The 26483-nt window shown below is 43.7% G+C and overlaps 3 protein-coding genes across 3 annotated transcripts; all 3 read left to right on the plus strand.

Moving 5' to 3' along the window:
- The first annotated feature begins 5561 nt into the window (after positions 1 to 5561).
- LOC101770683 (AAA-ATPase ASD, mitochondrial) lies at positions 5562 to 7382 on the plus strand. The gene is made up of 2 exons (XM_004983907.2): positions 5562 to 6232; positions 6309 to 7382. Exons 1-2 carry the CDS (start codon positions 5628 to 5630, stop codon positions 7210 to 7212), a joined length of 1509 nt encoding a protein of 502 aa, XP_004983964.1. The 5' UTR covers positions 5562 to 5627; the 3' UTR covers positions 7213 to 7382.
- A 5573-nt stretch (positions 7383 to 12955) lies between these two features.
- On the plus strand, positions 12956 to 15367 carry LOC101771341. The gene has a single exon (XM_004983909.3). The coding sequence runs from the start codon at positions 13429 to 13431 to the stop codon at positions 15163 to 15165; it is 1737 nt and encodes a 578-aa protein (XP_004983966.1). The 5' UTR covers positions 12956 to 13428; the 3' UTR covers positions 15166 to 15367.
- Positions 15368 to 17163: 1796 nt separating this feature from the next.
- On the plus strand, positions 17164 to 23995 carry LOC101771736 (LON peptidase N-terminal domain and RING finger protein 1). Its single transcript, XM_004983910.4, has 18 exons — positions 17164 to 17413; positions 17502 to 17606; positions 18955 to 19037; positions 19148 to 19232; positions 19348 to 19434; positions 20259 to 20320; positions 20434 to 20624; positions 20705 to 20765; positions 20871 to 21048; positions 21575 to 21613; positions 21690 to 21751; positions 21838 to 21874; positions 22472 to 22521; positions 22612 to 22681; positions 22949 to 23024; positions 23440 to 23510; positions 23588 to 23656; positions 23732 to 23995. Exons 1-18 carry the CDS (start codon positions 17357 to 17359, stop codon positions 23792 to 23794), a joined length of 1446 nt encoding a protein of 481 aa, XP_004983967.1. The 5' UTR covers positions 17164 to 17356; the 3' UTR covers positions 23795 to 23995.
- The last annotated feature ends 2488 nt before the right edge of the window (positions 23996 to 26483 follow it).

Genomic DNA, 26483 nt, shown 5'->3' on the forward strand with positions numbered 1-26483 from the left:
CCATTTGCTAATGATGGATTAATTAGGCTTAATAGATTCGTCTCGCGAATTAGCACAAGGTTCTGCAATTAGTTTTATAATTAGCTCATGTTTAGTCCTCCTAATTAGCATCCAAACATCCGATGTGACACTGTTAAAGTTTAGCACCTCGTATCCAAACAGCCCCTAAGACTAAAACTCACAAAAAGTGAAGAAGCTGAACTGTTTAACCTTTTGCCTTTATGTGAGGGTGAGTGGCAACAGATTTGCCACTATGTGAGAGGGGTTAATTGCACTCCTCACTTAGTGGCAAAAAATTAAATGCCCGAAGAAGCTGCTCAACAGTAGTTGTGGATCTATAAATGTTCATTGACATCGGTTAATACAGCCGGGCTGGTTGGCATCCTTCTAACCAAACACCCCATGTAATTACCCTCAACTCTACGTTTAGGTTCATTTTGAATGGGTTTGGAGTTGGGAAAGAGGTGCTCCAAGAAAATGAATTAGAGCTCCACCAACTCTATGAAGTTGGGCTACTCCAAAAATTGATGGAGTTGAGGTGTTTGGATGGGTACTCAACTCCAAGCTGGAGTTTGAAGTTAGAGTCGTGCCAAACAGTACCTTATAAATCCTTTTTCTAGAGGACATTGACATCTGTTAATCTGGCTGGTTGGCAGGCTTATAATTCCGGAGAAATCAGGCCCAAGGCCGCCAACGCTTGCTTGAATGGACCGCGAGCTCACAAATATTGGGCCGTGAGTTTGTAATTGCTGGGAACTCGGCGGTGAACTCATGAGATCTGGCAAGTGAGGCCCATGTGAGATCAGGAGGCCTAGAGTAAATCTACATCAAGAGTGGACGTTACGAAGACCCAAATGTGTTTTCCCCATAGGTATATCTATATGGTTTTCATAAATAAAGAGTGGACATTATCAAGATCCAAATGTGTTTTCTCCATAGGTATATCTATATGGTTTTCATAAATAAGAACAAAGAATTACTTCATCCATCCCAAATTACTATTCGTTTTAGTACATAGATAACTTTTGCTACGTATCTGAATGTAATATCTATCTAGGTGTACCTTAAAAACTAAAATGAATAGTAATTTAGGATGGAGGGAGTAAAATTTAGATGTTAATTAATCTTTTGCCAAGGATGACCCGGCTCTTCATCAATAGCAACTGCTCCTTGCTTTTTGTGAGCAATGCACTAGCTAATAGGGCGTGACACACACATATATATATACACGCCGGACGTAGGACAAGGACAAGATGACGGACGGCATTGATCTATCGGAAGGATCTTATGTAAGCCAGCAGGCGTGACACACATATATATACGCCGGACGTAGGACAAGGACAAGACGACGTTGATCTATCGGAAGAATATTACGTACGCCAGCAGGCGTGACACACACACACACAAACACACATACGCCGGATGTAGGACAAGGACAGGACGACGTTGATCTATCCGAAGGATCTTACGTACGCCAGCAGCCTCCTGCATGCTATAGCTAGCGTAGCTCGTTTTAGCTTTTTTAGTTGCATAGTTTTTCTACGCATTTAGATATAATGTACGTTTAGATGCATAGCAAAAAATCTATAAATCTATAAAAGTTAAAAATAACTTACAATTTGAAATGGAGGGAGTATCTATTCCTATTCCTAGTGACATCGAAAGATTGAAAAAAAAACAGAGAAGGAAATTCATGAGACGACGCGGCTCCAACTTTTGTTCTCCACCAACACGTACGCACGTGATGGATTATTAGAAACTTGGAGGCCAAGGTTGCCAAAACTAACAATATAATTGTGCCAACGACGACTTCGATCGACGAAATCACAAATCAATACAATAAAGCAAAAGGCGGTGGATCTCATATGTAACCTTGTGAACCAAGCAATTGAAAGCTAACTGGGATCGCAGCAGCGACACAAGTCTACAGCCAGCAGCAGCAGAACGAAGAACCACGTCTCGTCAACACTCGTCGTGCACATGCCGTCACCCCTCATGGCCTCATGATCTGCTCGCTGACGCGAGAAGCATGTACGCGCGAGCTACGAGCTGAGGTATGCAAGCGTCTTCGATCTGGATCTTCGCCACGATCTTCTTCTCTAACAGCCCTAGCATGTTAAGTGGATGCATGGACACGATAGTCTTGTGTTTTACTGTAGATGACTTCACTGTCACTGACATTAGTTTCACACAGGATTATAAGTAGAATAATGGAACAAAAGACTACTGCACTGCATGCGACGACAAGCACACTCTCGCGACTCTCAAAGGACATGGTGAACACAGAGTCACAGACAGTGACTACACCAGCTACTCCGAAACAGGGACGTACTCAGTAAACTGTTGAGTCAAGGTGAATTTAGATACTTTAGTTTCTCGATCGGGAGGAATCATGCAAAGTGCAAGTTCGCAATCGGATTTGTGGCGGCAATTTACAACCACGCTAATCTTCACAAGATTTGGTAGTTGTATGTAGTTAACGAAGCTTCCGGGTCACCTGCTGTGGCAGCTCCAAGCTGCTAGGATTTTCATGTACGCGTTGTCCAGATTTTTAGCTGACTCTGATAAACCCGTGGGTTCAAAACAAAACGCCATGCGCCAAGGGGCCATTTACAAAAACCCTGATCATTTTAAAAGAAATTAATTCTTAAGACCAATAACAATCGGCCATTTATTACGATAAAAAGGTACTCGTGAGGTATTTCGATATTTCGTGAGATAACAATCGGCCACGAGTACTAGCAGTGCAGGTAAATTTACCAGAATCGTTAAACTCTCTGTACTCTCTCCTGGGATTATATTTCCAACGCTTGTCACATTTTCTTCTACATTATCTTACGAGATTCCTTTTGAAGCCTCCATGTGAAAGTCACTTAGAATCGTAGGTGAACGCTCTAGAAAAAGAGAGAAATACTAGATATTCTCAAAAAAAGCAAAACATCTAGTCATCAATTAATAGACTCAAATCATCATAACCATTGGATTTATATGTTATCCAAAAAATTACTCACCTATGCCATTATGAAAATAGCATAAAGTAACCCCTAAATCTATATCTAAATTACCCACCTCTGTCATTATGTAAAATAAACTAAAGTAACACTCTAATCTTTATCTAAATTACCCACTTATGCCATTATAGAATTTTTTTTCAAATAACCCCCTAAATTTGCAACTAAAGCCCACCAGTAATACTTAAAAAATAACTTAAAATAACCTCTTGATTGGAAGCTCCTTTTAAAGCCTCCAGTGAAGCCACTTAGGATCCTAGGTGGACACTCTAAAAAAAAAGAGAGAAATACTAGAAATTCTCACAAAAAGAAAGAAAAACATCTGGCCATCAATCATTAGACTCAAATCATCATAATCATTGAATCTATTATGTTTTCTAAAAAATTACCCACCTATGCCATTATAAAAATAGCATAAAGTAACTCTCTAAATCTGTATCTAAATTACCCACATCTGTCATTATATAAAATAAACTAAAGTAACCCCCTAATCTTCATCTAAATTATCCACTTATGCCATTATAGAAAATAATTTAAAATAACCCCTAATTTTGCAACTAAATTTCCTACCACTAATACCTCCAAAAATAATCCCTTAAATTTGCATCTATATTACCCACGTATGCCATTATTTGAAATAACATGAGGTAACTCTAATTTGAACCCAAACCACCTTCATTAAAAATATACCCCAATATATACCAACATGTGATTCTAAATTGTCTATTTTTTACACTATTGGTATATGATATAATAATTAAGGTATATACGTGTGATGTGTGTCACATTTATAAAGATATAGAAGTGATGAGAACATAGATTTCTATGTTAAATTTATAGCTAAAACTTAGGATCCATTAAATAAATTCAAGCGCATACATATGATGTTAAGTGAAAGGTTAAATATTATAAATGTGGATGACAACGTTAGAGAGTAAGTACTGTTGGATTTAATGACCGGCAGTCCACCAGGGGGTTACCCAGGTGGTAGATTTGTAGACGGGGGAGATGGCAGGACCAAGAGCTCGAATGGTAACACAAGGGCGCAAGGTTTAGACAGGTTCGGACCTTCGGAGAGTAATACCCTACGTCCTGTGTTCTGGTGGGTTGTATTGCTGGTATGAGATGCGAAGAGTTGATGTACCCTTGGGGGGCGTCCCTAGCCGTCTTATATAGGCTCGCGACCTAGGGTTACAATCAGATAGGATCTAATCCTAGTCAGTTGTTACATGGAATGCAATCTGAATCGGTTTACAACAAGTTTCCAGTGATATCTGGGCAGAATTCGTTCGCCCAACCTCCTGGCTTGTGCTCCACGCGTTTTCATGCCTTGGCCCCCACGGCATGGTCATGCAGGCCCACTTGCTAGGGCCGACCAGTATCTTGATCGGTGGGGACCCGTGGTACTAATTAAAATCTATCACAATCGGAGATAGCTCAAGGTAATAGCTTTGTAGCAATGTAGTCTCATTTTTTTTCCATTGGAGACTCAGCATTAGTTCTCACGAGACACACTAGAAAAAAAGAAAATCCTAAAAATTCTCACAAAAATCAGAAACATCAAACATCAATCATGTAAACTCTAATAATCATAGCATTGGTTTATTATAGTTTCTAATAATTTATCCACAACTATCATTATGAAAATATTCTAAAATAAACCCCTAAACCTATGTCTAATTTCCCGAGATCTGCCATTATAAAAAATAATCTAAAGTAACCTCACAATCCTCATCCAATTTATCCATACATATCATTATAAAACATAACTTAAAATACCATTCTAAATTTGTATCTAAGTTACCACGTATTCCGTTATTAAAAATAACTTAAAGTAAACACTTAAATCTTAATCTAATTATCTTCATGTTCCTCATCTGGAAATATCCAAAAGTAAACTAATACGTGATTCTAAATTACTTATTTATGTCTTTGTTAGTATAGAAATAATGAGTTAAGGTATATATGAATGATGAGTGTCACCATATAGGCTATTTATATAAGTATGTGAGGAAGATGAACTTTATGCTAAACACAATGTATGAATGGATGATACAAAATGAAAAAAGTGTGAATGTGGATGTAAAAGTGTATAGAGTAAGTACTAATTAAAAATCAATCACAATTGTACAATATATGAGCATTATGTTTCGGTCAAAATATATGAGTATTATGTTGAAATTTTAAAAAATGATGGAGTAGTAGGTAAATAATTTTGATTATTAGCTAGGAATCTAATTCTAAATAATTTTCAAATATAATAGCTCTTAAAGGAGCGTGAGTTGATGGACTATTTTACCCAATGCTAGTAGAATTTTCGCGCCCCTTTTCCCCGTAGTCTTCTTGACGCGTGTGAAAAGATGATACTGAAAATGACCGACTCTCGTTGCCAAGCGATGGACGGCAACTCTGGCAGTTCTTCCTTCCTTCCAAGTTCCAACTGTGCCTAAGAGCTAGTACCTACTACGTCACGAACATGTGTGCACGCGTGTTACCCTCCACTATATAAGGCCCGGGCTACCGTGCCGGCCGCAAAGACGCAGTAGCAAGTGTAGGAACACACGAGCAAGTGCCAACGACCATTTCACTGGGAGAGATCGATCAGAGTCAGAGATCATGGACGCCCTCGCCGCGTACTCGTGGTTCGGGCAGGTCTCGGTGGTGATCAGCTTGGTGGCGGTGTGCTGGACCATGGTGTGGCGGAACCTGGAGCACATCCGCCTGCAGCAGTTCTTCGCGCGCAACTTCAACCGCCGCGCGCGGCGGCTCGCGGCCATCGTCGACCCCTACCTCTCCGTCACCTTCGAGGAGTACGAGGGCGGGCGCATCAAGAGCAGCGACGCCTTCAAGGAGGTCCGGTCCTTCCTCACCACCGCCAGCACCCGCGACGTGCGCCACCTCCGCGCCGAGTCCGGCGGCGGCGGGGACAAGAAGCTCGTGCTCAGCATGGCCAAGGGCGAGGAGGTGGCCGACGCCTTCCGCGGCGCCACGGTCTGGTGGTCCGCCGACTCCGTCCCGCCGCCGCGCGACGCCGTGCCCTACTGGAGCCGCGCGTCCCGCTCCGAGCGCCGCTTCTACCGGCTCGAGTTCCACGAGAGCCACCGCGACCTCGTGCTCAACGAATACATCCCGCACGTCCGCAGCCGGGGCCGCGACATCATGGTCCAGAACCGCGAGCGCCGGCTCTACACCAACATCCACCGCGAAGGCTTCGACGACGGGTAAGCAATTTAGCATAAGAATTTTTTTTAACACTGCAAAGAAGGTACTCATGTGAGTTCACCTGTGTCACTGCAGTTGGTACGAAGAAGTCTGGACCCACGTCCCGTTCGACCACCCCAAGACGTTCGACAAGCTGGCCATGGACCCGGCGAAGAAGAAGGAGATCATCGACGACCTCGACATGTTCAGGAACGGCAAGGAGTACCACAACCGCGTCGGCAAGCCGTGGAAGCGAGGGTACCTCCTCTACGGCCCGCCGGGCACCGGCAAGTCAACCATGGTCGCGGCCATGGCCAACTACCTCGACTACGACGTCTACGACTTCGAGCTCACGTCCGTGAAGACCAACACCGAGCTCCGGAAGCTACTCATCGAGACCAAGAGCAAGTCCATCATGGTGTTCGAGGACATCGACTGCTCGCTCGCCGTGACCGGCAGGCGCAATAGCAAGGAGGAGGAGGACAAGGACGACGACGACGAGGACAAAGACGCCGACCCGCGCCACCAGAACAAGAAGGACGCCAAGAGCAAGGTCACCCTGTCCGGCCTGCTCAACTTCATCGACGGGCTCTGGTCGGCGTGCGGCGAGGAGCGGCTCATCGTCTTCACCACCAACCACGTCGAGAAGCTGGACCCGGCGCTGATCCGGACGGGGCGGATGGACAAGAGGATCGAGATGTCCTACTGCGACTTCGAGTCCTTTAGATTCCTGGCGAAGATGCACCTCGACGAGGACGTCGAGGGCCACGAGCTGTTGGGCGTCGTCAGGGCGCTGCTCGAGGAGGTGAACATGGTGCCCGTCGACGTCGGCGAGCACCTGACGCGGAAGAGCGTCGATGACGATGCCGGAAAGTGCCTCGCGAGGCTGGTGACGGCGTTAGCGAAGGCCAAGGAGGAAGCCGCGAAGCCGGAGGCGGCACAGGATGAAGAAGAAGATGGGAAGAAGGGGATCGTTGTGCAAGCTAAGGATGCTAATTAGGATGCTGCTGGCTCCGTCATGTTTGTCGTCTCCTGACTCTCCTGTGTGTACGCATAGATTTCTTCTCGGTCTCAGGTACTTGGAATAACTGAATAAGACTAAGCGAGCTATATATATAGTCACTCGCTGGCTAAAGTAAGGCTTGTTTCAATGCGCTTATATTCAGTCTAGTTATGTAATTAGTATTCCCTCCATCCCAAATTACTATTGTTTTGATTGTTTCTAGATACATAAGTTTTGATATGTATGTAGACATAGTACATATCTAGGTGCATACCAAAAAGGCTAAAACAAATAGTAATTTGAGTTGGAGGAAATACTATTGGTACGGGCAGTTGTAGCTGTAAGCATGTATTTATGTAAATTTGATACTTGTAATGAGTTGGTGCTGGTCACCTTGTACTAATTACAAAATGTAATTGAAGAATGTAGGTCTTCCTAGGATGTTGGTTACAAATTAGCATTGAGGATCTTAGCTGCCGAGAATAAGTAAAATGAGGTTTTAGAAGGGAGAGATGTCCTAGGAGTATTCTTTTAGCAATAGCAAATACCAAATAAGTACGACGCCATACCAGGAAAAATTAGAAGTGCAAAACACAGTGCATTGTTTTATCGAGTACAATATACTTTTCTTTTTAGAAGAATGTAGAACTATGGAAGAGTGTGGAACCAAGGGTTGTGTCTTCCTATCTAGCACTATGAATAGAAGGCCATGACTCCTTTCCATGATATACCAGAAAGAGGCATGGTAGAGTGAGAGTAAGGTAAAAGAGTTGGAGCCAGGTGATAGGTGAGAGTGTGAAAAAGAGTATGCTATCATAGCCACTAAAAGTATATGCCATGTGTAACAGTTGTGTTGTTGCAATTAAGAAAGATTCCGTAAAGTGTAGGTCCTCACATTAGTGGGTATTAGGTCCACCCTATTTTCAACACAATCTATGTAATTAGCTTTGTTTCTTAATTAGTTCTACTCTAATAGGAGTACTTATGTTACTCTAGGTTATCAAGACTATATGTCTTTTGTTTGTTGAGACTTGTTGTACAACTTGCTCATGCATCCAAATTTGAGTCTTGGACCTTATATTTTTTTAGTCATTCGTTTAGTTCTAGACTATGTGTCTTGTAGATAGCAAAGTGTTTGTGGTAATGTCGTCAATCTTAAAATGTCGCGATAGTCTATCCAATGTGTTGAAAAGAACAGCATCAGTGTTTGTGTGTGTACGTGACATCTACATCTATACTATATGAGAATTGAGATCCTCCTTATCAAATCAACATGACCCTATTAGATCAAGTATATCTTTTTTGAGTGAATCGGCAGGGGAGTTTCCTACCTACTTTTTTCACATATATATAAAAATAGGATATGTACAAAGAATTACAGAGCTCACAGGCTCAAGAGAAAAGGAGGGAGAGAAAGTTTATAAACTATTACTAATATAATCCAATTATCTAAAGCAAGCTTGACCGTCGATCTCGCTCTAAGAGTAACTAGAGCCAATTCACTTCTATTTTCTAGGGAGGAAGCAGTGAGCGAGAAGAACTTCTTTGTTGTTGAAGCCCCCAAACCAGCGGTCAATGAGAAGAAAAGCAGACCAAGGAGGAATGATGCACCGAACTTCGAGCTTGCTACTGGTGTGAATGTTCGAAGTAAAAGGAAATCAACGGATGCAAAGGTGATGTAGGTTGGAAGTTCAATGCGGCCTGCTCCTAGTTTCAGAGCCCCTCGGAAGCAACCGGGCGGGAACCAGTTGCAGAAAAGATGGGTTACGTAGATATAGATGGTGTATGAGTCTGAGTACCATTATCATTGAACTGCTTTTAAAGTAGCTTTATATAGATTATAATGTGAGATAACATAGAATAAATGCGATTGGATGTAAGGTTGCTCAATTCTCAATTTTCTAAGACCAAGGGCCTTTACAGGTTGTGTATTTCTTTTATTTCTTTTTCATTGTATTAGATCATGAATACTACGGAGAAAATGAGAGTACAAGGTTTTGAAAATATTTAGGAACTACTATTTCTTGAAAAATGGTAGTTTAAGAATGTTATACTACAATCTTTACACATGCAAAAGTAAGTTTAAGATAATTTGAAAGTATTCATGCAAAATTTTGAAAATCCAAATAAACTAACTAAGCAAGACAATAAAAAGTACAAATCAATGTTATCTTGATCTCGCGTTAGTTATTATTTGCAATTAGAATTGCGCCGGGGCAAATTTGGGTGAGTGAATATGAGGTCAATCTATTGATCAATAAAAGTATGCCACAACATAATTTCAATGTGTGTGACATATATAATTTATGGTGTTTTGTCAAAACATAATGGATGATCAAAAGGTAGGTGCATATGATTTTATGCATCTCTAATGTAGTTTCAATTACCGATTCTTATGTGGATGTAAGTAACTCTTAGTGGGCCTAATAACAAGAAAATGTTGTCAATCAAGAGAGTGAAAACTTATGACCATGAGGATATTGTTGCTGTGGTGTATCATATCTTGTTCCGAAGAAACCGGCGTTCAGCCAGCAGATCGTCCCTCTGGGCCAAAGTTCATAGCACACACAAACGCAAAATAGGAAGGATATAGGAGGCTTCCACATATGGGCTCAAGCATTCAATCTCCGTTTATCTAGACAGTAAACCTCAAGCCTCGCTCGAAATAATAAATTTAGAGTTTTGCTATTTATCTGATGACAAATATTTTATCTAAAATCTATCAAATTTCTGGATGTTGGATGTGCTTTCGATTTTTTGCTTTGCTTAGATTGTTGAGAAGTTTAGGAAAAGGTGTAGCTATAGCCTGTAATGACTGATGACTCTTCGTCTCTAGCTTTGTCTCCCACACTCGTGGCTCCTTTCACTCCTCATGTTTACTCATCTCTCCTACTCACTAATTCCCCGTCACACACTGACACACCAGCTCTATTAGTTTTATATATATTATAATTAAAGTTAAAAATTCTATTTAAATTTGAATTATAACATTTTTTTGTTTTTTATGGCTTCCTTTTGGATTCATAGTCTTTTCTTTGGCCTTTGTGATTGCAGTCGGTATTCCAATCGATCCCTAAAATGTGGTTCCACGCAGGATCACCAAAACAGCAAAGAAAAACTAGCTCTATTAATATTTGCCCACAACTTGGTGTGATGCAACAGGAAGTCGGCGACAACTGCAAGGATAATCTTTAGATCATTCATTTGAGTGGCTGAAGACGATGATGAGTTTGCAAATTGGAGATCTATGGTTGTAGTGAGAGAGCCCGGGAAGCACGAGATACGAGGAGAGGAAAGGGCAATCGAGATCAAGTGATCAAGAGATGAACGGAAGGGGAGCGCAAGGAGAACATAGAAGTAGCTGCCGGCGGAAAGACCGAAAGAGATGAGGTAGATGTAAGATGATAACCCGACATGTGGGATCGGGTGGGAGAGGAAATTTGCCTGGTGAGTGAGGTAGCTCGTCTACTCCATATGAGCGAGGCACGAAGTGGAGGCAAGGCTGCATGCCCGCCTGAGCCACGCACAGATCTTGAAAAATTTCATCAACAGGGAAAAGATCCCTGCCCGGGTCGGTGCTGGTGGGGAACTATTCCCGTGATTGTATGATGAACTTCATTTTAGTTGCATGTGTTTGTTCATGTTATCTACAGTAATTGAGTTTGTCAAAATTACAATTTATGTAGTTTCTACTCCTTTTTCATATAGTGATTTTATTATACAGCATCTTACCATTGCTATCTCAGTTAAAAAATCATCCCAATTATAGTTATCTTCAATTGTATTTGTAGTACGTTTGTCTTGTAAATTTCTTAATTCTAGCTATAAGTAATAATCTAATTAATGTTCATACTAGCTTTACAGCAGCTTGTCAGCTTTGTATTTTATACAAGTACTAGTTCACGCAGTTAGGAGACCAGCTTGCAATCAGTGTAAAGTATCAAACCAAAAACTATTTGTGGTTTGGAATGATGATACTAATATATTTTTACGCAAAGGATGACAATAATATATGAGAAAAGCAACATTGGTGATTTGGGGAAGGTGATTATTGATGATAATATAAGGTATTTTGGTTTGGTCTAAATCAAACTATTATAAATTTGATCAAGTTTATAGAGAAGAGCAATAATAATATCTATAATATCAAATGTGCATAATAAGTCCATTATACTATATCTTTATAATGTACTTGATGTTAATACTCTTCTCTATAAATTTTATTAAAATTCGAATAGTTTAACTTAAAACAAATCAAATAATTTTATATTTTAGGATGGAGGGAGCATGAAAAAATCATGCAAGGCATGGTCATGTCTTCCGCTAACACCATAGTATGTGTGTTCCAACTTCCGACGGCGCAAATCAGCGTCCGCATCCGCTACCACCTCGGTTCTCGTGGATTGTCATACCATGATGGAAAGAAAGGAGAGGATACGAGAAACTTGTAATTTTAGGACTCCAAACAACGAAGAAAGGAGAGGATACGAGAAACTTGCAATTTTAGGACTCCAAACAACGTGCTTCACTATCATAGGACTCTAAACGTCGATATCGCTAAAATGACCCTCGAAATGTTGGCACTTTGTTATACATGACATTGGGTGTTTTTAATCACTTTTCTCAACTGAAATACACGTATTTTGTCATGAGAAGACCGTATTGCCCTTCTGCCTGATATCCTGATTGATCTGATCGATCTCCTCGCGCTCGACGTTTCCTATCCCTCGCGACGCGCCGTCCATTCGTCGCGACGCACGCCGCCGTTCCTCGCGCGTTTGAAGCTTGTGGCGCGCCGTTCGTTCCTTGCGACGCACGTCGTTCGTTCCAATGATCTAGCCCTAGCCAAAACATTGCTGCCCATGCTTTATTTCATGACAGCACCAAAAAAGATGACTCCAAAAAGGAAGCTACACATTGGATGAATTATTTTAGTTGTGATGAGATGTAAACACATGCTTTATTTCATATGACTTGGATCTCGTTTGGAACTAAATTATGATCTTCTGAGATGAACTTGTTTACGCTAGAATCATGGTTTTATGAGATGACCTCGTTTGTGCTATCTAGTGTTTCCATGTAACCCAACCAGTGTCAAAATGCAGGCTGAAGCTTTGCTCAAATTGAACCGTGGATTCAAATTTGTAATTCTGGTGGAAGTAGATCTGACACTCCAATGTTCATGGAAACAATGCTACAGATGTGCATGAACGTCTCTGTCTTTAATTTCTTTGTGTTAACCATCAGCCTTCCTTTTTTTTCTCTCCAAAAATTTTAAATACAGGAGCTCGTATTGCTTGTTTCTGTGGCTGTACAACTGTTGCTAGCAAAGTTGAAAACGTCGGTAGAATCTACGCTTCAGACGCGCGAGGAACGGTGGCGTGCATCGCGAGGAACGGACGGCGCGTTGCGAGCTTCAGACGCGCGAGGAACGGCAGCGTGCGTTGCGAGGAACGGACGGCGCGTCACGAGGGATAGGAAACGTCGGGCGTGAGGAGATCGATCAGATCGATCAGGATATTGGGCAGAAGGGTAATACGGTCTTCTCATGACAAAATACATGTATTTCAGTTGAGAAAAGTGATTAAAAACACCAAATATCATGTATAACAAAGTACCAACGTTTCGAGGATCATTTTAGCGAAGTTGACGTTTGGAGCCTGTAATAGCGAAGCGTATTGTTTGGAGTCCTAAAATTGCAATTTTCTCAGAGGATACAGGAGGAAAAAGAGGAATTCATGCGGCACTGCCCATGGTTTCCGATCTGTTCTAAGCACCCTCAACGGCATGTGATCTTTGTTTACTTGGAGCAGGTAGCCAGCTACCCTGTTGCCCCAGTCATATTAGTAACAGGTAGTCTCAGCACTGTTGCAGCAACAAACACAAACCAGCCTCTAGCTCCTAGGTCCGGTTCATTGCTTGCGATAGATTGCAAATCCCTGTGTCACTGCAACTACTGCTCTCCAGGTCTCTGGAGTAGCCCGGCACTTGGTTGTGGACGTTGACGAGGCGCGTCTCCTAGCCGCCCGCTGCTCTGTGGCCATCACGCCTCCACAATCCAAACCTCAGTTCCGCGCCATAAACCGCACCAAACCAAACACGGCAGAGACTACGACACGAGCCATACTCGCCCCTCTCGCCATCGCCTTCACAAGACCACAAACACGTACGCGCGCGGTGCACCGGGAACCCGTCCAACGCTACCAACAGCCCATGGATGACGTGTGGCCGTGGCTGGCCTCCCTGCCCGCTCCTCCTCCCGCGGCCGAGCCCGACGCACCGCCTCCGCCGCCGCCGTGGTCACTCCAGCTCGCCTCCTCGCCCGACGGCCCCTCCATCGTCCTGCAGGCGGACGCTGCTACTACTGCCGACGGCGATGACGGCAGCGAGCCCGCGCCACTCGTCGCTTTCTCCCTCGCCATCAACGGCGCCGGCGCGGCGAGCGCGCTGTGGACGTCCGACGGCTTCGCGGTGTCGTCGCCGGTGCCGGTGCGGCTGCAGCTGCTGGTCCAGCTGCTTAACGACGTGCTTGATCGCTCGCCGTACGTGCCTTGCCTGGGCGCGAACGCCGTTGAGTTCGCCGGCGTGGACGCGTCGTCCGAGGCCAGGGTGGACGCGGAGGTCGTCTCCGCCGTCATGGGAGCGGCGGGCACCGACGCCTTCGCGGCCTTCTTCTCGCTGGCTCTCCTGTTGCGGCTCTTCTGGCTGTGCGCGCTCGACGCCCCCGCGGACGCCGGCTACCTCTTCTTCCGGGACCTCGGCGCCGGGATCGAGCGCGCCCTCGGCGCGTGCCGCCCGGCGCTCGCCGCGTTCCTTTGCTTCGTTGGCCCGGACGTCGAGGAGCGGTTCATGCGCTCGCTCGGCTACATGCTCGCCAAGTGGTGCCTGCTGCGGGAGATGCAGGCCGCCACCGGGTCAGCGGCCAAGGCGGAGGTGCCGCGCCGCCGTCGCGCGCTCCCCGCCGCGTGCCTGTCGTACGCTGCCGAGGCGCACGGGCTCTGGGTCCTCAAGGGCTACGCGCCCGTGCTCGCCATGGCGCGCGTCACGGCTGCTGCGTCCACGTCCATCACCGCCTCGCCGCACGAGGTGCCCGAGGAGCCGGCGCTGCGGTACGGCCTCGTGCACCAGCAGCTGGAGGCCGTGGTGCAGCTGGAGTACGCGGTGCGGGTGCGCGACGGGAGGTTCCTCGCCGTCTCCGTGCGCGTCGACAACGTCCGGGTGCGCGTCGCGCGGCTCGCGTTCCGGAAGGACGACGAGGACGCGGGCGGCGGCGCCACCGACGACGACGCCGAGGACGCCGGCGACGACGTCATGGACGGCGAGCGCCATTTCCCGTCACGCATCCGGCTCTGGGTCGGCCCGCGGTTCGGCGCGTCCTACGCCACCGGTCCGAGCCTCGGTCGCTCCACGGGGAACCCGGAACGCGACGTCGAGATGACGCGCACCATCAAGGGCGCCTTCTCCGGCGCCACCAAGCTCGCCAACGGCAACGTCAACGCGCCGAGAATGAAGGCCAAGATGCGGTCGTCGGCGCGGACGCGCAGCCGGAGCTGGCGGTGGGAGCAGGAGGCCGAGGGCAGCGCCGGTTTGTTCGAGGGCGTGCTGTACGACCCGGTCACCGGGACGGAGGTGTCGGCGTGGCGCCCGGGCACTGGCGGCAGCGGAGCAGCCGACCCACGGAACGGCATGCGGCGGCGGTACGGCGGTCCCGGGCGGGCGTTCAGCAAGATGCGGGGGCTGGTGGTGGCCGGCGACGAGCTGCCGGAGGAGATGACGTGGAGGGTGGGGAGGGAAGAGGAAGGCAGGACCCTGCGGTGGCGCCTCGGGCTCAAGGCGTGGGTGAGCTACCTGCCCAACGAGGTGAGGAGCCGCCACTTCGAGACCAGGTGCGCCGAGTGGGCGCACGAGGTGGAGCTGCCGCTTGTCCCCATTAATGGCGACGAGAGCTGAGGATTGATCGGACTTTCACCTCTCCGGTCGCTTGTTAGCAATGTAGCAGAGACTGTAGAGTAGATACGTATACTGTAACAATGAATCCCTCCGACTTACTCATGTCCGCATACAGACAGAGGTCGATGGATAAAAATTCAAAAGATAAAATGATAATATACAGTGTATGGCTTTTTATAAGAACGAAGCCGCATACTTTTCAGCTGAAACTTTTGGTGCAACCTTTTCACTTTATTTTTTTTTTCTAGGCTGTGATTTCCGGGTGGAATTGAGACCTTTCGAGGAAAACTCTTCGCCATGTGTTTCAACTCACTAGTTAAGACTTTAGAGAATGTAATGGAGATCAGCTCTCGCAAATACATGGAATCGGACGCCATTTTGTTTCGTGATGGGTGGCCCGGTTTTATGTTCATCAGATGAACGATCAGGCTCACGGAGCTTGGGCAAGAGCAACGTAGTCACGTCAGCTCTCCATCGTAGCAGGTGCTAAAACTGCAAAGAAGTTATTCTCTATCCCTCCATCATCACTTCAGCAGTATATGGCTGCTGCAGGCCCATTCATTGAGGATTGCTGGACATAGTTTGTTGGGCCGTTTCCAAATTAGTCCCTTTGTCGTTGCTGGGCCCGACCCCGTAAGCCAACCCCAGAAATTTTATACTCCATCATTACTGTTCTAGTGAACTAGTGTCTGGTGATGTCTTTTGATTGGACATATTAGTTAGTTAGGACCTCTCGTTTCAAAATGTAAATTGTTTTAGATTTTATGCATGCATTGATTTTGCAGTACATCTAAATATAGGGTTATGTCTAAATACATAGCACAATCTATGTATGTAGAAAACTAAAACAACTTACATTTTAAAACGAAAGGAGCAGGTAGGAGTAGCTTCTCAGCTGTTAAAATGCAATTGTCGGTTTCCGCACCCTGCTTCCAGTAAAAAGGAAACAAAAAATGGGCGGGGACTCAATTGAGCCGAGGTGCGCCAGCTCCCGCCAGCGGGGAGCTTGACAGTATTTGCTTATTTGGAAGCGGTGTGGTTGCAACATTTGTCAGCACCAGACGCAAAGGTCACTCCGGCAACTCATTTTTCTATAGCAATCCTTAACCATCATATGGATAACACAAAGACAAGATCATCTGGCAGACAAGGGGCAAGAGTCCAAACCTAAGCGGCACTGCAATCCGTTAAACGCCACGGGCAGTTGGCGTTCGGCTGGGGACACGGTGAAATGCCAGCACCCCCTGGAATTGACAGGTTTGTTAGCATAAACGCGTCGCCGTCGGCCGTCGCGGATCGCAGTAGGGTTTGGCGCGCGCCGGACGGACACTTGTGGACCACGGAGCGCTGCGGCGCGCGGCCACGGTGCGACCCCAGGCGCCAAGCGTCCCAGACGCTGCTCCCGCGGTCGCCGCGAGGCCGCGAGGGGACCCCGAATTCACCCGGATGGAGCTCCCGTGCGGGGGCTGCCGGACTGGGGGACGGACAGCGACCCAACACCAGAAGTCAGAAGAGATCAAGATAGAAAGGATGATCAAACTAGAGGGAAAGCCCCTTGCGCTTTGGCCAAAATGAACAGCAAGGCACTCGGTGCTTCGCGAGCTCTTCTACGTACCTTCCTTCACTAATCTTGATCCAATGGATCAAATAGGTGCCAAAAAATACGGCATGTAGCGATGTGATGCTTTTGTAGGGTGATGGACCAAGTACTGCCGTACTAGTAGTACACTGAAGCTGCACTGTAGGGTGATGGAAATATGACGTTGTACGTAGGCAAAGATGTGAGACACACGATAGGAAAAAAAAGGAATTAAGAAATTGATAGAGGAAAAAAAGTGACAAAATGGATGTTAGAGATCTGTAATGTTGTACTGGCGTGCTACATGGAAACTACTGGTAACTTTCAGGAAACGTTCACAGACAAAGCAGCAAGCAGGGCCTGCATTGAACTCGTCGTCTCGGAAGCGGGTGGGTAGGCGAGGCGAGCCGAATCCGCGGGGGGACACGTCGGCGCGGCCGCAGCCGCGCAAAAACTACTGGGCACCGGCGCACGAACGCCGCGCGCTCCCCCACCACCACCTCCCTCCCCCTCCCTCCAAACTCCAAAGCCCTCAACCAATCCCCTCTCTGCTCAGCGCAGCCTCCGCTCCCCCCAATCCGAATCCCACTCCGACTCCCTCGCCTCCCCCCAATGGCGTCGCCGGGCGCCGCCTTCTCCGCCGCGCTCGCCGCCGAGGACTTCCCATGGGTGCGTCGCTCGTGCCGGTTCCGCTGCGGGCCGAATTTTGCTGCTGCTGCTGAGTGCTGACCTGCTGCCGTGGCGGTTTGCCGTGCAGGTGGAGAGCCAGGAGGAGATGGGGATGGCACCGGACAAGTACCGCGAGGTGTTTGACCTCGCGCAGCGCGGCACGCAGGTCTTCAGGGACGGCCACTTCGACGAGGTATGCCTTGCTCATCCCTCTGGTGTTACGTTCGTGGCGGTGTCAGTCAGTGTATGACTGTATTCCGAGCGGGGATGTTCGCGTTTAGCTTGCGGACCATTTGGGCGTTTGATCGGATAATGCTTCAGTAGTCGGAGAAGGATGGGAATTGGCTCCGAGTTGAGTCTGGGTAACACAGGTACCCCCCTTGAGGCGTGGATGCGAGTCAGTGTACCCTGGGCAGCCTGATAATCGGCTTTGGTAGATGATGTAGTGACTGCCTTTTGTTTTTTATTATTCTCACGAGATAGGATTAACGCCAATATAAATAGAATAGTCTGAATTGGCACAATGGAGTTGAATTGGTTCCTGTGATCAACGGGAACTCATTTCCTGAAGAGATTCTCCAGCACATGCAGCGGCACCCTGGTACCAGCCACTGCAATTTTGCAGACAGTTTTCAGAAGTGAGGAAAACAGTCATTGTATGATTGTATCAAGTTATCAGCTGTCGGCTTGTTGCTTTCTCTGGTTCTACATCTGATAACATGATGCAGGCCATGTGGCGTGCTGAGTACCTTTTCACATACAGTTTCAGAGTTTTTTTTCTTTCATGCCAATTTTGCAAAGGAAAAAAACTTGGTTTTAGTTTAACACTCCTGCGACTGGAATTTTACCTCAACAATGCTTGCTGATATTGCCAGACATTCTTTAATCCCAAATGCGGTGTATCGCTTGGATAAATAGGAAGAAAGAAATTCATTTCTGGTCTAGCATGTCCTATCTATTCAGTTTCAACATTAACTACTCATACAGTGGTAGCCTAACGCATTTGACATTGATGGCTTTCTACTTTTCACAAACCACCAAATGTTTATTTTTATTTAATATCAAACTGCTGTGAAATGTGGTTGAAGTAATTTCTTCTTTTCGTGTTCAATGTTTCTGTTTTTTTTTTGTTCCATTCTGTCTATGTTGTACAACTTACTGATTTATAGATTTTTTGGGATCTTTAAGTATGCTTCTTAATTATTCATAGTATTTTCTTGTTTCTGTCGAATTTTTTTCACATCCTCCCTAAATATTTTGTGGGCGTAACACAAGGTTTATTATTCTAGTGATTTCCACCTAAAGGAAAGCCCAAACTAGTTAACAAGATGGGCCTGCCAGCAACAGTGGAATATAGCGCTGTCTGAACCTACTTATGCAGGCACCATCCTAATCCTACTATTCTTACTTATGTAGCATTGGTGCTAATTTTACCACTTTGTCTTGTTTGTTTAATTGTTCTTCTTTTAGGTGATCGTCACATGTACAAATGTATTTTGTTGACCTTAATGCATGCGATACTTGACATGATTCTTTTTCAGGCAATATCCTTCTACTCTAAAGCTCTAAATTTGAGACCAGGAGATCAAATTATACTTAGCAACCGAAGTTTGGCTTTCTGTCGGTGAGTTTCCTGGTAATATTTTTGCATAATTTTGCTGTACGGATCTCATTTGTATTATATAGATATGTTTGCTCTGGATTCACACTATAGTGTGGCTACCATTATGACAGGATAAGTCAACTGTTGAGGGAGAGATCAGCAGCTGACTCTGAATATCAGCCCTTGAATGGCCTTGATCCTACAACACATGCGGAGGTATGAGTATTTTACCCAATTGTTCGATCCTAATGTTAATTAAGCGAATTTGCATCACATTAGGCTTTCTTTCTTTCAAAGGAAAAACCTTTTTATATTTGATTCATTATTACAGTTAGCTCTGAAGGATGCAGAGAAGATCATATCTATCAACAGTAATTCCCCTAGACCATATCTTCTCAAGGCATATGCGCTAATTCTGGTAACATTTTGTAACTTGAGCACATTAGAAGATCTTAGATCCAATATTCTTTTATTAGGGTGGATGTTTTAAATATTTTTCCCTCGATATGATTACACTCAATTTGGACCACTAGGATTAATGTTTGGTAGACCTTTTTATTAACTGTGGTCTTTTGGTCTTGTCACATTTAAACATTGAGAATATAGGATGAGTAATACCTGTACTTTTGCAAATTTCCAGTTGAACTTCATGTGATGTAATAACCACTTCTATTTCTCATTTTATTTCACATGGCTTTAATGTTCACCTGATCCAAAAATATTATGCGCTACATGTCAATATGCAAAATTTGGAACTACAAGTAGCACATTGTCAAGTCTCAGCACAATTTGGGTGATTAGCCAAAAGAAATACAAATTCACTATTCGAAAGAAAATCTAAAAAAAACATGGATGTAGTAATGTATGACTACCAAATTTCATGGTAAAATTCACCAATACCGTGGGTACAGAAAAAAGAAAAGTAATTGTTCGTACACTGCTTGTCAATTTTTGTTTCCTTTCTACATGATTGAATTGGAGCACGAAATTTTGCATGTGTTCATAAGGCTACATGTAATTACTATTTACTAATACCCTTCTCAGCAATAAGCCTTCCTACTGTCATTTTGCTTATCCTTCTTTTTATTATTATGCTCTGTTTAGACCATCAAGAAAACCATTCACAAGCTGCTCTTTTAATAGAATCTGTTGGGACCATCATGTACTGTGTACATGTTATATTGGAGTTCATTTTCCCTTGAATGCTTGTTTATCTAATTGGAATAACTCGTTGATATGAAGCTGGAGCATTATCATGAGGCACGTGAGGCCCTTCTTGCTGGTCTTCAAGTTGACCCCCTCAGGTATAATTATTGGTGCATAATGATACTCATAATTGATTTCATTGCTCGCAGATATCTGTTACGCTATAATGATCCTCTGGCACATTTTATAACACCAATTTCCTATTATACAGCCATGTCTTGCAAACCTGTCTGAGTGATCTGGATAGGAATACAAATATTGCAGCTGGGGCAAGGCGTGCAAGGTTAGATAGGACTGATGATTTTGAGTGCACATTATGCTTTAAGCTATTGTATGAACCTGTCACTACACCATGTGGGCATTCATTTTGTCGTTCTTGTCTACATCAGTCAATGGATCATGGTGAGCTTAAAAAATATCACATGCACAATTATCTATTTTTGTTTAAATCTGAACTTCCTGCTATATGCTATTTCCAATAGGAAATAAGTGCCCCATGTGTCGGACAGTTCTATTTATTGGTCCAAGAACATATCCTATAAGGTAACTGAAGATGCTGAAAAGCTACATTTCTTTACTTTGAATTATCATTTCATCCAAACGTTCATATTTGACACCTCTGATGGCAATCATGGTTAAATGATGCAGTGTAACATTGAGCAACATAATTCAGAGAAATTTCCCAGAAGAATATGCTGAGAGGAGGTCAGAACATGAGACTATGACATATGCTGGTGTTGATTTGATGCCTCTCTTTGTTATGGATGTTGTACTTCCATGCCAAAAGATGGCACTGAACATATTTGAACCTCGCTACAGACTAATGGTACGGCTATCACAGAATTTAGATATGTTTTGTCAGACGTATCTGTTGATAATATCTCTTCTCTATATCAAGAAGATCACAAACACATTCATATCCAGCTTGCAGATATAACCTTGCAATTTGTATGATTTAAAATCTTGCTTAACCAAGTTCTTTTCTCAAATGATGCGTTAGTACTCCAGTCCAATCTAAACATGTTCAAGCAGTGTTTCCATCTTTAATATTTGTATAAGTCCTAAAATTACTTTGATGTTTTACTTCAAAGCATGGAAAGCTAAGTATCATCTTGGTTGTAGTGAATAGAAAACAGTGTGAGACCTTTCTTTTTATCACTTTTTGCAGTTGATGCATGGCTAGTCTGAAATTTATTTTTCTGTTGGATTCTGCATTCATTAGTCATGCACCTTGATAACGCTAGGAAGAACGCATGGATCATTCTTTTTTTTTTGCTTTGAGACATGTAATTAAGTGTTCGTTTGCCCTATTTATTCCTGCATTATCTTTTGATGCTTTTCATTTGAAATAGGTAAGGAGGATAATGGAAGGGAACCATCGAATGGGAATGGTTAGGAACTCATATCAAAGCATTTTTGTTTATTTTGAAAGAGTTATTTCGTTCATTATTTGCTTAAATACTGTAGGTTGCTATTGATTCGGCAACGGGTACTGTAGCTGATTGTGGCTGTGAGGTGGAAATTTTGGAGTGAGTTCAGTCTTTAATTATTTTCCTTTAAAATTTCTGACAGTGTTTTTGAGTTTTATTTTTCAAATCTCTTCATAAATTTCTAGGTGTGAACCACTTCCAGATGGGCGTTTTTATTTAGAGGTAAATTGTGTCTATTACCAGATTTTTAAATAACAGTGTACTTACATTCTATATTAGTTTTCAAACTGCTTTCTATTGAGCAACTGCACAATCTGCATCCCTGTGACTGTGAGGCTGTGAGCCTAGCGATCCTTGATTGTGTTGCTGCAGAAATCAAATATTATATTTCTTAGCATTGACCTGTCTAAACCAATTGTAGTTTATGCTTTTAGATTCAACATTGTATTGGAACTTAGAAGATTATAAGTACTATTTTCAAATGTTTTGGACTATTTTTGTTTGTTTCGCGAACTGAATCCTTAATTCTTGTTACGTTGAAAGAAATTTCATCTACAGAGGACAACAGAACTTAAAGACAGTATCTTTTTGGTCAGTTGCACCAAGATTGCCTTGCACAGTATCACTCCTCTTGTAGTTTTGTCCATCTTTTCTTTTTTTTTGCCTGCAGCCACCATTATTTAGTGCAAAGGAGTGTACTCCCAAATTATGCGTAGATTTGATGACTTTTTAGTTTTTATATTGAACCAGTATAACGAATTAAATTGTGAAATTCTGGAGTTATTTTCAGATGACAAAAAATAATACTTTTCGTCATAGGTGGAAGGCTCTCGTCGGTTTCGTATCTTACGATCATGGGATCAAGATGGGTGAGTCTGGCATGCTTCACTATAGAATCTATCTGGGAGAGAATGTCAGATCAGTATTTTTCATAAAATTCTTTTTTTTATAAATTGTAGATATAGAGTTGCCGAAGTTGAATGGTTGCAAGATATGCCTCTGCCAGAAGGATCACAAGAGAGAAGAGAAGTAAAGTCTTCATACCTTTTTATGTTTTGTTTAACTCTGATAATAGTTATGTCCAAATGCATCAAATATTTTAATTAGTAGATCCAATTGAAATGTTTATAACAAAGTATGCACATCTCCTTGCTTATGCTTTTATCCATGCTGCGTATTAATTATATTGGCTAAGTGAAAATTAAATGAGATGTGTTACGTCACATCAGAATTGTAATGCATCTCCGTCACTTGTCTTTATTAAATTTGTATGTCTGTTGGTTTAATTCTTTGCAGCTAATCGAACTTGCCAATGGAGCTTCAGAACTAGCCAGGGCATATATTAGGCGTGCTAGAGAAACCGTACGGACTGGTATGCTCATTTTCAGTTTTTCAAGTACCTCACGTTTTGAATTTGCTATTATGTATAGTGAAAACCACATTGTTTTAGAAATGGTTATAGAAAAGTAAAATCTTGTATGCATATTTTCAGTATGATGCATGAATCATTGGCCCTGTAAATTGGTTTAGGAATTACATAGTAAATAAAACTCAAATTACATAGGAACATAGTATGGTTTGATTTGATTTGAAGCCTTGCGCTGACAAAGTTTGGTCATGTCAACTGTATTTGGACATGTAAAATCTAGAAATGAACGAATCAAGCCCTTAAGATCGGTTGGTGTGTATCAGGAGTTCAGGACCTGAACAAGGACTGTCTGGGATGCTAGTTTTTTGGGATTATATGCTTCTGCATAGCATTTCATGTTAACATTCATTGAATGCAGCAAGGCGAACAAGGCATTTGGATCTTGAGAGCATGCCTGGACCACAGGATCCTGAAAAATTTAGCTTCTGGGTATGCAGCATGTCCGCATTTGCTAAATTTAAAACTTCGTTGGTGCTATATTTAATTTATTGTTACGTTTTTTGCAGTTAGTCAACTTGATAAGTTTGAGGCCCTCTGATAGATTAGATCTGTTACGCCTCCGTGACACTCGGGAGGTAAGCTCTTAGGACCAGCTTCTGTTTTTACAGCAGAGACCAGGTTTTAAGGTTGCATTGTTGTCGCCTCTGCAGAGAATTTCTAGTAGCATCAGGTTGCTGAGTGATGCCGCCGAGCAAGGTTGCCATGTACAGTAACAGAACAATAGCACCAAGAATTGTTTCCACAGGCCAATTTATTCATCTAGGGGTATATACTGAGCAGCTCCTATGTAAATCGTTTTACAGTATAGATTTATCATATTTGTTATTTAATTGATTCTGGGCGGTATAATTTCCTCATGTACGAACTGTCAATGGAAAAGGTATATCGTAAACTTCCTTATTCTTGTACCATTATGTCCTTACTCTTTGTGTCAATCCGTTTCGCTTAATGCCATTTAAGAATTTAGGTTACAAAAGGGAACTATATCGAGTTGGTGTGTTCTTGTGAGTGGAACTTGGGGAGTCTGCTAGGGCTCTTGTGTGTGCTACTGTTGGTATTCTTTGCTAGGTTTTCACCGAGAATGCATTTTACCTGGTTCATCTTACATGTAATGCCTGTCTTGATTTCGGACCGTTGCGGCCAAAATAGCCATGCACGGATGCACTGTCCGAGCTGGAAGGATTTCCGGTCAGAGATTTGGGCACTGCAGGTGCAGAGAGAGCAGAGTTGCTGTATGCAAATAGTTGCATCGAAATGGACGAGGCAGGTTGCCAGGTTCTTGCTCTGCTCTATCACGGACAGGAAATAGGATATCACTTATCAGTTGATGGTGTACGTTTACCTGGAAAAGTTTTACTTCGACATTCCTTCCTCTCGATGGTGGTTGGCGACGCGGCCATAGGAGGCATCAACCCTGGGCGTCTCTGCTTTCCAGTGCAATTCATTCTGTTAAGCGCAATTCATTCTGTTGGTCTCAAAATAGTCATTGACGTTTCAGTCTCTGATTGGGCGAGGTGATTGTGGATTTCGGTATCCTATATACTAGAACTAGTCCATATGATCTTGATGTATTTCTAACAGATTCAACTGTGATGGTGCGTTAAGCCTTAGAAACAAAGAATTTCACACAAATTTTTCATCATGACAGTAGGCTGCTTTGGATTACGTCTCCGTATGCTTATTTATTTTAGCACGAGTTTATTTACTATTATATACGTTATAACTCTGAGGCCAGGATATTTAAACTATTCCTTTATCTAAAAAGATAAGTTATAAGTTATTATATAATCTTTTTTTTGCAATTAGATCAATCTAGTTGTCGTCCATATGACCCTTTAGATATTGAATAGTCAAAATTACAACAACAATCTTATATAAATTATTCCCGCAAAAAAAATCTTATATAAATTATCACATTTATTAGGATTTAGGAATTAGGACCACGCAGGTCGTAACTCATTCTAGTGGGCTGCAGCCCATCCTAGAGACCTGGACCAATCTCATTGGAGACAAAACCCGATCCAACCAAGTTGAAGACAGACCGAGACAGGGCACGTCATTCCTTTCCCAGTGTTGTTATTGATTTTTTATGTTGGCAATTTTGACCACCACTACTTTTATAAAAAAATATATTCCTCGCAAAATTATAATCCAAAAATAATTTATTAGTGCGTTGAATGTCGCTTTCGTTCTCATTACGAGTCATGTGGGCAATGGACTATATGAGACTGCCAAGATATTAAAACTGCAGCATGGTTTAGAGCAAAGAATTCCCTGCTTCATTGCATCTTTGTATTTTCTGCGTTGCATTATTAAAATTTAGTAAGTTTTATGATTATTTTCTGTTGAAGTTAAAGTTTTAAAAGTCTGACTTCTGAAAAACCCATATATTGTGAACAGAGAGAGAGTGTTGTTTGAGATGAAAATGTAAATAGTACAATAGGTAGAAATTGCGGCAATAAGTCGTACGTATCCCCACACTATTTTATTTTTATTGTGATTATTCAAATTCCTTGACAGATTCGATCGAATATTATCTCTTTTGAAATCCATAATCAAGCATATTTCAATAAAATGGATTTTTGCAAATTTTGTCATGGAAATCAGGGGTGGAGGTGGAGATGAGAGCTTTTTTCCTTCCTCTGGTCTGCATGGGCAGTTTGGGGAAGGCAAAGCTGCATTCAGTAGAGCAGCTGCTCCTATGCTACTGTAGGGGGCAACCATTCCATTCAATGCAGAATTGCAGAGAAGCAAAGTTTTTATATGCTCACCAATGGACAATGGTCCCTCTCTCTCTCACACACACACACGCGCGCGCGCGCACACACACACATCTCATCATCTCAGTAAAAGTACACAATGGGAATTTTCACCTTTCGGTGCAACCTTCATGACTTTTCTCTGCTCTTCAGGTCAAGGACCAGACAGATGGGAGAATTTTAGGAAGTTTTAGTCTGTACACTGTGCAGTCCATTGATGTCTTTGGCCCTGTTTGGGAGAGGAGTGCTAAAATTTAGCCTTGGGCTAAAATTTAGCCCCCTCAAATGAAAGGGCTAAAGTTTAGCACCTTGGGTGTTTGGAAGGAGGGCTAAAGTTTAGCACCTCTTCTGTAAAATGTCCCTTTTGCCCCTGCTGTGCTGCCCCTCCCACCGTTTTCCTCTCAGCTGGAGTTCAGCAGGGCGAATCGGCGATGGCGACCCACCCGGCCTCCCCGACTGCCGGCGCCGGCGACTACTGGTCTCCGTCCGGGCCGCCTCCGATGCACCTGTCTGCAGCGCAGGCGATGGCGGCGATCCAGCCCACCTCACCGTGGTGCTGCTCCAGGGATGCCGTCGTGCTGCTCCACGTTCGCCCCACCTCCGTGCTCTACGGCGCCTACTGGGGCTCCATCCTGGTCTCCGT

Source organism: Setaria italica, chromosome IX, assembly GCF_000263155.2.
Source record: "Setaria italica strain Yugu1 chromosome IX, Setaria_italica_v2.0, whole genome shotgun sequence".
In the NCBI taxonomy this organism is placed as follows: Eukaryota; Viridiplantae; Streptophyta; class Magnoliopsida; order Poales; family Poaceae; genus Setaria; species Setaria italica.

Coding starts and splice junctions, on each gene's coding strand:
- LOC101770683 (XM_004983907.2), top strand. CDS start 5,628: ATGGACGCCCTCGCCGCGTACTCGTGGTTCGGGCAGGTCTCGGTGGTG. Junction 6,233..6,308: donor CGCGAAGGCTTCGACGACGG/GTAAGCAATTTA, acceptor GTGTCACTGCAG/TTGGTACGAAGAAGTCTGGA.
- LOC101771341 (XM_004983909.3), top strand. CDS start 13,429: ATGGATGACGTGTGGCCGTGGCTGGCCTCCCTGCCCGCTCCTCCTCCC.
- LOC101771736 (XM_004983910.4), top strand. CDS start 17,357: ATGGCGTCGCCGGGCGCCGCCTTCTCCGCCGCGCTCGCCGCCGAGGAC. Junction 19,435..20,258: donor AGGCATATGCGCTAATTCTG/GTAACATTTTGT, acceptor GTTGATATGAAG/CTGGAGCATTATCATGAGGC. Junction 23,025..23,439: donor TAGAGAAACCGTACGGACTG/GTATGCTCATTT, acceptor CATTGAATGCAG/CAAGGCGAACAAGGCATTTG.